This window comes from Prinia subflava, chromosome 19 (assembly GCF_021018805.1).
Source record: "Prinia subflava isolate CZ2003 ecotype Zambia chromosome 19, Cam_Psub_1.2, whole genome shotgun sequence".
Taxonomy (NCBI): domain Eukaryota; kingdom Metazoa; phylum Chordata; class Aves; order Passeriformes; family Cisticolidae; genus Prinia; species Prinia subflava.
The window spans coordinates 53,388-65,029 of record NC_086265.1 but is presented as its reverse complement, the minus strand read 5'-3'; the positions used below and the strand labels follow the sequence as shown (position 1 = coordinate 65,029).

General features: G+C 50.8%; 1 protein-coding gene across 1 annotated transcript in view; it reads left to right on the top strand.

Annotated features, from left to right (window-relative positions):
- Window positions 1–1,263: 1,263 nt before the first annotated feature.
- MMP17 (matrix metallopeptidase 17) overlaps window positions 1,264–11,642 on the top strand; it is a 47,952-nt gene continuing 37,573 nt past the window's right edge. The window contains exon 1 of the mRNA XM_063416065.1: window positions 1,264–1,397. Within this exon, the coding sequence (XP_063272135.1) occupies window positions 1,269–1,397 (129 nt within the window). The 5' untranslated portion in view covers window positions 1,264–1,268. The remainder of the gene's footprint in view (window positions 1,398–11,642) is intronic.

The window sequence follows — 11,642 nt, the reverse complement described above, 5'->3', positions numbered from 1 at the left end:
TTTAACCAATTTCTTTTGGACAAAGATTTCTTCTTCCCTTATCCACTCATTTTCTCTGGTCCTGTCTGATATTAAATATCTCCAGAAGCAGCTACAGTTCATGGCTGGATTAATCTGTTTGTGCAGAAGAATTCATATCAGTGACCATTACAATTTTGCCTGAGCAGCACCTAGAAGCAATTTTTCATCTCTCTCCATTCTTTATTATCTTCACTTATTATTTAATCTTAAAACAGAAACTCCAATTTTATTTTAAAAACCCCCAAACTGAAAAATCACTTGCAAAGCTGTTGAGTGTATTAACATGCCAATAGGAACTGGGAAGGCAGATGCTGAGTAGGAAGTACATGTTCATCCTGACCTAGCAGGAGCTAGAGCTGTCAGGGTGTCCCCTGCCATCTGGCCTGTCGGAGCATGTGGTAGATTCACAGCTCTCGAGGGAGGACACGGTGCAGAGGCCATAGGATCCCATTATGCTGTTCATGGGGAGAAGCCAGACATTTGTCTGAGACGGGATGTCAGTCGGCGATGCTACGACCACGCGGTCTTTTCCATAGTCCCTTAAAAACACAGAGATGGAGCTGATACTTACAGAAATGTTGATGTTTACAAAAAAAAATACCCGTGTCGGAATCCTGAGGGATTTCAGCCAGACACAGATATCAAAACGGGAGGGGACGGGGCCCGCTCCTTCCCGCGCGGCGCAGCGGCAGCTGGCGGGGATTGCTACCGGCGCCGCGCCGCGACCACACCGCGCTTGCGAGCCCCCCGACGCCGGCGGAGCCCTGACTCCGCCTTCCTCATTAGCATCCCTTCCTCCTCCTCCTCCTCCGCCGGCCGGCCGCGCAGGGGTGCACGGCAGCGGCGCCGGAGCCGCGGCGGCTCCCGGCAGCAGCAGCTGCTGCCGCTGCCGAGCCGCGCTCTGCTCCGCGCCAGCGCCCGCAGCAACTTTGCCGCTCCGCGGGCTGTAGAAGCGGGGCGATGTGACGGCGCACCCGGCGGCGGAGCCTCCCCGGCAGCGAAGCAGCGCGGAGCGGGGTCCCCCTAGCCTCCCTTCCCGGTGGCGCGGAGCGGAGCCCCCTCCTCCTCCATCCTCGGCGGAGCAGCGCGGAACGGAGTGGAGCCCCCCGCCTCTCCTCCTCCTTCCCCGCCTCCTTCCCTCCCCGGCGGCGGCCGCAGCCCGGGGCGGGCGCGCGGATGCGGCGCGGAGCCCTGCGGAGCCCATCGCGGGGCCGGGGCTGGGGCCGGGCGCCGCGAAGAGCGGGGGGATGCTGAGCCCCGCCGCCCGGCACCGCGCCCGCCGTCGAGAGATGCTCCTCGTGCTCGCTCTGTGGCTGGTGTGGCAAGAAGCGCCCGCGGCGCCGACCCCCGCGGCGGAGGACATCACCCGGGGAGTTGTGAGTTACCCGGGGCCCCGGCTCCTCTCCGCTCCCTCTTCCCCCGCCACCCGCCTCGCCGGGTACTCCCCCACCGTCGGGTGTCGCCGGCCCACGCGGCGCTAGGCGAGCTTCGGCGGCCGGAAACGCTCCCTGGCGAGCCCCGCTGCCCCCGCGGTACCCCCTTTGCCGCCAGTGCCCTCCATCAGGCCCTTCTACACCCGGCGACCCCGCCGGCATTATCTGCGTGGTGCCGCACTTTGCAGCTGGTGCCCCCCGCGCAGATGGAAGGGTCTGTTTATCCCCTCGGCACCCAGCGCCCCTCACACCATACCCTCTGCACCGAGCCCCTTGGAAGCCAGAGTCCCCCCCTCCCTACCATCTAGTGCATCCCGCCGCACCCGGTGCATGGTGCCTCTCCTGCACCCCAGCCTGGTGACCCAACTTTCCCCCAGCCCAGCATCGGGGGGCAATGGCCTCACCAGTTTTCACACATGGATGCTGATTTCTCAGCCGCTAGGAAAGGGCTGGCCTGTCTCGAGGGCTCCCTGCCTGCCGTGGAGCCACACAAACTCCAACAGCAATCAGGGTAAAACGGCACGTTTGGAGTCAGAGCGGTCCCTTAGGACTGAGACGTGCCTCGGGGGTGTGCTAAGGGCTGCTCTGTGCCTGCAGCAGGTGTTGGCTCCATGGCAGGGGTTCTGCACAGCGCAGGCATCCCTGTAGTCCTGCTTCTCCCCTCACAGGTTAGTCTGCTTAGTCTGCAGGGATGTAACAGGTTTTTGCAGGCATGGAGAGCTTAGGTCATGTCTCTGCCAGGTCACAGTGCCAGTAGGTCTATACAGCTTCACCCCTCTGAGAGGGAAGAAATTAAGGGATTTTTTTTTTCTGGAGAAGAAAAGTTCGTTGTAGCTTATACCAGTTGTAGCTAAGAGACGCCCCATGACTATAACAAACCTGAGTGTCATAAAGCCTGCTGTGGCTGGGTGTGAATGGGCAGTCCTGGGGTTGGACCCACCGGTTTGGAGAAATACCCTGAAATTCAGTGAATTTCAAAATGCTGCCAGTGCACTGCTGTGAAGGTGGGAGGGAGGAAGGGTTTGCAGCACGGCAGGGTTATCTAATGAGCAGGGCTGGCTCAGAGCAGTGCGCCAGGACGCTGCCTCTGCCGCCCAGGCTCTGGCTCCAAGCGTGTGCTTCAGCTCACAGGCTCCGGCTCAGACACCTGCCAGGGAAGACAAAGCCTATCGTTCCCCATCTGTTCCTAGGAGAATAGAAAATGTGGTGAATATAAAGTATACCTGCATTATTATGGTGCATTCACTTTCCTCTGTAACCAGATGTTAAAGCTGGAATTAATATTTCATGCAAACAGCACATGAATTGATGTATTCTGCCCCAATCAATTTAACTCAAACTTTCTCTTTGACCTGCTTTTACCCTCGCTACCGAATATGCTGCGCTCAGCTTTTACTGGGTAAATGTTAATACTTGAGGGGCTTATTAGTTGCTGATGACAACTTTCAGGCATTAAGGTACTTTTTTAGTTGTGGAGTAGATTTGAGCACTCTCTTCCAACCCTACTGAAGAGCTGGGGCTGTCTGGCAAAGCGGAAGGTGCTGGGGCTGACAGTAATAGAACAGAAGTGAACTGCAGGAGAGGGGAGTTACATTAAACCAAGACTTATTTAGGCTGGGAATCTGACATTAAGGATGTATGATTGGTGTCAGGTGCTGTCTCCCTCCTGTGGATGTGCTTGCTGGGGCAAAGAATCTCTCCAGCTTGAGACAGCATTGGTGGGTTTCCAAAGGGGTTGAATGTAAATCTGGTTTATGCTTATGCCCTCTACTGTGCAGCAGGGAGCAGAGAAGCCAGATATTTTCAGAGGTTTTGTTAGAAAACTACCACTCTCTGGGAAGTGAGTGCTCAAGAATTGACATCCACTTTACAAAGCAACTACGAAATTAAAGATCTGTGAGGCTTTTCAATCAAATATTTGAAATCTAGGAAGCATGACACCATGGCAATAGAAAGCTCTGCTAACCTTGGAAAACTATATCCAGCAATTCTCTGCAGTAAACAGAGTACAATGTCAACAGAGCTTTTATATCCCAAATGCTCACCCCTTGCAACCTAGAGATTTTCAGTGCTGAGCTGGACTGTGCCCCTGAGCTCTGTCCTCTGCCCGACTCCTGCCTGAAGCTTGTTTTAAATGAAACAGTGACGCTGGGCCAAATTAAAGTTCAGCAAAATGGAAGAGGTGTGTAATTCAAAGGCAGTGCTTGTTAGCGTGCTGCCCAAAGCGATATAACATGGAGTGATTCTCCAGATTTCATTACTAGTGGAACATCCTGCCCAGTTTATAAATTTAACTTGATTATTAATGTTTTTCTTGTTCTCCATTACCTGCCCTGACAAAGAGAACATAAAATAGCAGATGGAACAGAGCTTTACTTGAGTGACTCCATTGAATTTTAGTACGCTGCTTTTGAGATTTATGACTTTGCATTTTTGCACTACTGCCTTTACTGAACCCCTCCTCACCACAGAATTGACAAATTGCATCTTTTTATGGCTGTTGAGCTTGGACATCTCAGGGGTGCAGGCAGCAAAAACTTCTTATATGCTAGTAGCGACTTGGTAGTGAGAGCTCTCACTTCACTGGGCTTTGTACCAGGTCTGGGGGGAGGTCTACCTTCAAGCTACTCAGAACAGCTGGCATGTGGAGTCTGAACACCAAAGGTGTTGACCTGGAGACTGGCTGGTTTGTAAGGGAGCCAGCTGTCCCTGCAGGCAGCTCCTGCCCAAAGGGCGGCATTGCTGCTGTTGTGGGGACATGACTATGAAGGGCAAAACCTGCGGCTTGGAGATGGACTGGTGCCTGAGGCTGGGCAGGCTTAGCCCCAGGGGAGATGCTTTGCCTGGCACAGAGGTTGCCGGACAGGGGTTGACAGAGGGCTGGTGGTAGTGGCGTCACTGAGATCATCCTGTGCGGACATGGGCTCTGGCATCAGCGGCTGAGGGATGTAGGAGTGCCAGGAAAGTTTTAGTTAGTTACAAGAGCATGGGTGGAAAAAAAGAAGACTGTGAGCGACTTTTTCTTGACTTTGTGGCCAGGGGTGAGAGGGAAGTGTGCCCCCAGGGCGTTTCTCCAGCTGGGGATCGCTGGGCATTCCTGGGAGCTTGCGTATGCACAGCCTCCTGCTCACAAAGCCCGGTCTGTGTTGTTCTCAGAGAAGTTGCTCCCAGGGGTTGGAGGCATTTGCATTCATCGGTGGAGACCAGGGACCCTCGTCCCTCTCTGCCGTTATCCCAAGTGGCTCTTTGTTTAGGGCAGGGCCCCCCCGCCATTGTGGACGCTTCTCATTTGAATGACAAGGATGCATTTGTGGGCAAAGGGAGGTGGCACGGAGCCTTTCGAGGCTGTGTCTCCTCCCCATCCCCCGTCCTTCCTCCCGGCTGGCTGTGGTGGGCCAGGGGAGAGACAGAGGTTCCTCTGTGTCCCCACGTCAGAGAGCAGAGGGACAGGAGGAGCAGCAGTTTCCTATGGGTGTGTGCCCTGCATCTCCCAAGTGCCAAATTTCAGTGTACATGCCAGCCCAAGACTCATCCTTGCTGTTTCTGCGGTGCTTTCCCAGCCCTAGGCAGGGTAGGACCATGCTGCTGCCGTCACTGCCGGCTGTCCACATGCCACATTCTGGTCCAGCTGCCCTCCTGCTCCCATCTGCCCAGAGTCAGCCAAGAACTCCCCTAAACTTCTGCATTTAAGTACCCAGTGGGGCATGTCCCTGAGACATAGCTTAGGTCCTGGTTCAAGGCTTGGGGTAATCAGCCTCTTAAAGTAAAATCCTCGTACAAATGTAGGCTGTTCCCTGTATCAGGAGAAAGTACCCTACTTCTTTTGTTTCTGCTAATGGGGAAATTAAAAATTGATAATTCCAGTTGGAGCTTCATTCAGCCTTCTAAAATTGCGAGTCTTTAAGGATAGAATGCTTAATGGATTGCCTGAACAGCCTTGGAGAGAGGAGCTTTGCTTGGCCCCTCTGCCATTAAAGCACTTCATGCCTTCCCATATGGAGCAGTGCCCATCCTGGGTCCATGAATTCCCTTCAAGAAAGCTAAGCTACCATATTAAAAAAATAATAAAATAAAGTTGCTTACATTTTAAAGTACTTCTTGAAACCAGAGTACAATGCAAACTGAGTTGACAAAAGGCTGTCTGGAAGCTTTCAAACAACCGGGCTGCTGTAAAAGCACTTAATCTGGTATTAAAGCCCTGGTTGGTGTGAACCGCTCCTTCCCTTTCAGATTTGAGACCTTCACATACGGTAATGCAATTTCTTCCTGGGCTTGGCTGCTATTGTGCTCCCAGCCATGGGAACTAGCCAGGGTAGTCAAGCTAAATTACTCGCTTTAATGAAATTCTGTCTTTGGGAAGTGTTCAGAGCCAGTGGGTGAAACCCTGCTGTCACCAGGGACTTCCCCACAGTTGGTGCTGGGGATGGAGCAGTGAGCTCCTGCACTGGCCTCACTCTTCATCCTTGGTGCTATGTTGGGGGTAAAAGTTCCTGGCTAGCAGCCCCCCCCTTCCCTGGGGGCAGCTTGTAGTGGGGCTGTACCTCCATCCTTTCCTTTTGCTGCTAAAATCTCCTGGGGCAAAGGGAGATTGCTGCCTTCGTGACTCAGCCTGGATATTTCATTATTCTTCCTCATTAAATTAGATGTGCAAAGAGGCAACACTAAATGCAATGCATTCCCATCCCTGCCCAGCGTGGTCCAGGGCTCTCCTGGTTTGGTGTTGGGTGTGACTCACCAGTGGGACCGTGTGTGTTGGCTCTGCAGAGAACAAGGGGTGACATGGGTGTGACATAGGTGAGGTAGTCGTGAGACTGGAGAACTTGGCTGTCTGTGACAGCCTGTTTGTCCAGGCAGGTTCATAACTGCCAGCAGCCACTCACTGTGACTCATCAGCAGGGCCATGCACTAATTTCTCATTATTTACTCATTGGTAAAAGTGCTGCAGGAATGGGGCTCTCTGGCTCCGGGAAAGGTCATGCTGTGGTTGAGAGAACCTTTATTTCTGGACGCTGTGGGAGCAGCTGCGTACCCTGTGTGGGTCTCATGTCCTGGCTGGCCCTGTGGAGGTGACAATGTGAACGGGAAAACCCGTCACATCTCGGCTGGTGATGAGCACGGGCCACCGCATTGTCACTTTTAAAGGGTCTTGCTCAGACTAGGGCACCACTTGAAAGCTTAGGATTTGCTTTCAAAATAACCTGAAATCTGACAGCAGCAGTTCTCAAGATTCTTTTTTTAATCAAAATCACTTAAAATGGGTAGATTTGGGAGTTTCAGAATCTCTTGCTGCTGCACATGTGCCAGCTGCATCTTCTTTGTCCCAGATTTTTACGAGGATTGTCTCTGTTTTCTGGGTCAGAGAATTAGGAGATTTGATGTTATATTAAAAAAACCCACACCAAACCACATAATGCAAAGTTAAATCCAGTGCAAAACAAAGCAGACATGCAGGGATGAGGGGAAGGAGCTGCTGAAGGACCAGAGAGTTTTAGATTGGAATGAAAAACTGCCTTTGACAACAGGTTTGTTCTGAGGGAAGACCTGACATGGAGAAAATGCCGACATTCACTGAGGAGTGTGGTCTTCAGACAGGATTCCAGCTTTTTAATTAGTCATGATGATTTAATAGAAAGGAAGCCAATTAAATCTGAGGAGCTTCCTGCATCAGAATACACTGTGAGCTCAGAAAATTGTTCTTCCAAGAAATCTAGCGATGACCTATAGCCCCTGGTGACAACAGTCCAAATACAGTGACTTGGGAAGTGGCAGTATATTCAGGATTTTTTAATATTGTATTTACAAGAGGGAGTTTCTGCCTGTTTCTGATGGTCAGCGATCAGTCAGAATTCTTCACACCGGCTTACATACTATTTTGTCCTGACAATATTGATCTTTCGAGTGAACAGAAGCAATTTTACTTGTGTCACAGGGCGGTTGCTCAAAGGTGGTGTACATCTTTAGATTATATTGTCTTGTCATTTAACAAACCCCAGCTGCATCTCCGTAGTTCAGCTCCCAGCTGCTGAAGACCATCCAACAGCCCAGTGCTGCTGTTATAACCTGGGTTTGCTCTGAAATCCAAGTGTGTTCTGCACAGCCTGCTACACACATCCTTCTTTAAGGATATAGGGCAATAGTCTTCCTCATCCAAAACAGAAGTCGGAGATGAGTGGACTGCTTTCCTCATAGGTTTGTCTTCTTTTGTGGAGGTTGCCTGTCATGCACCGTAGTGAGGGCATTTAACCGCCATGCATCTTCCCCTGGGCTCACATCCAAAACCACCTGGCTCTGGATTTTTTTCGCTTTCCACAAAATGCCTCTGGCTTGAGATGGCAGACTACCAAGGGATCAACAAGAAACTTCAGGGGCTGTTTGCAGACCTGAGGGATTTCACTGTCCGAGGGCTGAGGAAACAGATCAGAGGATGGTGTTAGAAACAAGGGAGCAGCTGAACCCTGGAGGGGACCCAAATGGGGTAAAAAGATGAAAAAAAAACAGTGTATGAGGAAAGGGTTCTCATGGGATCTCTTTTGAGAGGAAAACCTGGAAATACTCTTCTGAGGAAGCATCCACTTGATTGGCAGCTGTAGACTTCCCAAAATATTCAAGTTCTAGGCTATATTGCTTGTTCTTGACTGTCTACAGTCTACATATAATATGTCTACATATCAGTCAAATCTTCATGAAGATTTGCATTCCTCAGCGAGATGCTGTCATGCAGAAGTGCTTCTGCTGATAGTGTGGCTGAAGTACATCTCAGGGGACAGATTCTCCTGTTTTCCTCAAAACAGAAGCCATGACTTCTCTGAGCTGCTGGGTGATTCTGCTGGGCTCCTCCACAGCTATAATTACCAAAAACTTGGATGACTGCTGGGATTAAAGGTGTAACACAAGATAATGCTCCTTTGGTCTTTCTGTAGCTAATGGGAAGTTTAGTTACAGGATTCCAACAAAAGCATAAGGAGCAAAATGATACCGTGACTGCTAGAGACAATCCCACCATGACTCCAGATCTAATTACCCACAGCACTGGAGTTGATGTATTTAGTCTTTTGGCAAGGGTGTCAGGTCTCATTTATCACCGAGCAAGAAAAAACAGCAGTCTCTTGTGTTTTTCCTGAGTCCACCACATGCTATCTCCTCTGGAGATACCACATCCATTCCACATTAGTCATGTCCTGGCTGGTGCTTGGTCAAGGTTGTCTTTGACAAGGCTTGTGGTGGGGAGCATGGGAGCTCCCACCAGCCCTTAGGCTTGTTCCTACCTTGTTACTCGTGTTTACTTTGTCGTTTCTGTCCCTCCGTCATGCTCCAGTGTCTCTCTGCATATCTGCCACAGCAGGACAATCAGTGATGGTGCTCAAAAAGCATTTTTCTCCTTTGATAAACTCTCTGCATCAAACTGGCTTTTATTTTTCTTGTTTGTTCTCCATTTTGATGCTGCTTGGCAAATTCCCTATTGCTTTGTACCAAGCCATGCTGTCTCTACCTTTGCATCTTTCACATCAGAGATGCATTTTTGTTCAAAAGTTAGAGGAAATTGGATTCACAAAAGGGAAGTTCCTCACAGACACACCTGTGAAATGGCAACATGTTTTATATGAAAGCACAGCTAAAGAGAGGTAGGTGGTTTGGGACTTTTGCCACATTTTTTTTTTTATGCTGCATCACTGTATCCTTCAGGTCTGATCATCGAGACTCTGAAATGAGGAATCTTGCCTGGCCTCAGCCGGCACTGAAGTGTACAGCAATCCAGTCCTTCCTCCCAGGAGGGGTGCATGTCACATTTCGTGACAAAATGACAGGCCTGTCAGACAATCTGTTTCTGTTTTGGCATTTCTGATATACCTCGTGCTTTGGTACACACTCAGTGTCCATCCAGAAAGATCAAGATAATCTAGAGGAAATCAACTGACATGCTCCAGGATCCTGTATAGGCAGCAAAGAGGCCAACACTGATCTGAGCAGCCTTCTACATGCTCACCTGGGTTAAAAACTCACCCAAGAAGATACTGAAATTTTCTTTCTCTGCCTAAAGTCCACAGCATCAATCATTCCTGATCTGCCAGGTTCTGTGGCATGAGGTGTAGTTCCTGATCAAGCAGCTTCATCACTCCCTGGAAGGTGACTTGAGCTCTGAGCTTTAGGTCTCAGAGTCAAAAGCTTCCCTTGTGAAGGGTATCCAGTCCAGACCGGAGTTGGATGGCTTTTGTGTGTTTCTCATTCACATTTTTGTTACTGGGGGCGGGAACAGGGGGTTGCTTTCACTGCTTATCTCTTCCCAGCGAAGTCTTTGCAGGCATCAGGGTTTGCCGGGAGCCCAGCACACCCTTCAGACAAAGCGCTTTCACCAGAGGAATAGCTCCCGAGAGTTCATGCTCCCTGCCTGGTCTGTGCACGGGGCTGTGGAGGCTGAATAAAACAGGTGCCAGTGGGAGCTTCTGCAAACCCCGAGGAACGCCTGCTCGCTCCCTGCAGCCCCTTGGTATTGGCAGAGTATTCCAGAAAATAGCTTTTTTGAGCAAAAGAAGTTTATTTCTGCAACAGCGAACGTCGTGGTGACTCACGGCTCCAGAGTCGAGGTCTCCTGGGAGATGTGCATCGGCTGCTTTCATCTGCAGACAAAGCCCTGGGCGAGACCCCGGGCCCGGCTCCCGCCGCCGCGGGGACTGGCCCGGGCGGCGCCGCTCGGGGGATAAGGGAGCGTCTCGTCGGTGTCGTGCCGGTGCCCCCTTGTGGAAACTGGGAAAATATCCGAGAAAATACGCCTGGGCTGGGCATGGAGAGGTGGTTAGAAGCTCACCCGTGGGAGCAGGGAGAAGTGCTGGGCGCTCCCCTGGGGCTGCACCATGCCCCCTCCAGCTGCAGCCCGAGAGCCTTTGTCACTGCTGTCAATGGTATTGACCCTGTGGGAGATGCTGTTAACTGAACCTGGAGGCAGGGGATCCCAGGTCTCAAATCCTGCACTTTGTGCACATCTTTGGTGGCTGAATCCCTGTATGGTGACAGCTGTCTGTACTTCAAATGGGTAAAGTTCCCCAAGTGCCTCTGCATCTCTTTGCTGTTGTTCTGCAGTAATTCCTATTTCCCTCATAGCAAACGTCTTTATCAACAGCAGTACGAACTTTCATCTTGAACAAGCGCTGAGCCTGCCAGGTGTCCCCTGTAGCTGCAGGGCAGGCCCAGACCCCAACTGCAGCAGTTCTGCTGCTTTTCTTGAGAAGACATCGCACTGCTTTGGTCATCTTCTGAAAATGTTGGTGGATGAATGTGCCCAGGGGAACACAGGGCCAACGTGCTGGCTCTTGCCTTCACAGACCCCAGCCCTGAGTCATATGCAGAAGCTCTGGCTGCAGAGGGTAGTGATGAACAGCAGCTCTGGAGCAAACCTGCAGATGCCAAGTGGCTTCTGACTCTGCCACCCACCTCACTCCCAAGCCTCTTTGTAAGAGCTGGCAGAAATGGTGCTGTGCTTGATAGGAAACACCAGCCCAGCACCATCAGTCTGTTTTCCATTCTCTTTCTGGATTTCCAAGCCCTGTGGTGAGCTATGTACCGTCTCCTATCGCCACTGCAGAACAGCCCTGCAGCAGATCTGGCTCTGCTGCCCAGGACCCCCATTCCCACAGCTCCCCTGAGTTCAAGTTCTCCTGATCTTCTCTGCATTTCTCTTCTATTTAATTTATTAATATCCTGTAAAAGCTGCCTCTTTTAAATGTCTAAAGAATTTTATCTGTTAAAAACAAACTTGTTCCCTGTATTTTTCAGACTTGGAAGCTCCTCTCCCTTCCATGCTTTCCTGGAAAGCAGTGTCTATAAAAGCCCATCTGTGTGGGGTGTGTTACAAGTGCCAGCCCAGGAAGGGGCTGTCATCAGAAGTGAAAGGGAGCCAGAGTGTGGAATTGTGTGGAACTCATCCAGACTCTTTGTGGTGACTTGCTGTCCCTCCTGCATCCTGTCTATCTGTGTGATCACAGATACTCATTTTTGCTTATGTGTTTAGAGGAATCAGTTCTTTGGGCAAGGACATCTGCTTTTTTTTGTTGTTGTTGCTCTGCAATCGTCTCTCAGCCTGTAAGTTATGTAGACTAATACTGTGTCTGAACCCTTACAGTATTGAATTCATTTCCTTTTGTGGAGGAACAGTAATATAATTCTGATGTTGTGTTGAGGGAATTCAGTGTTGGG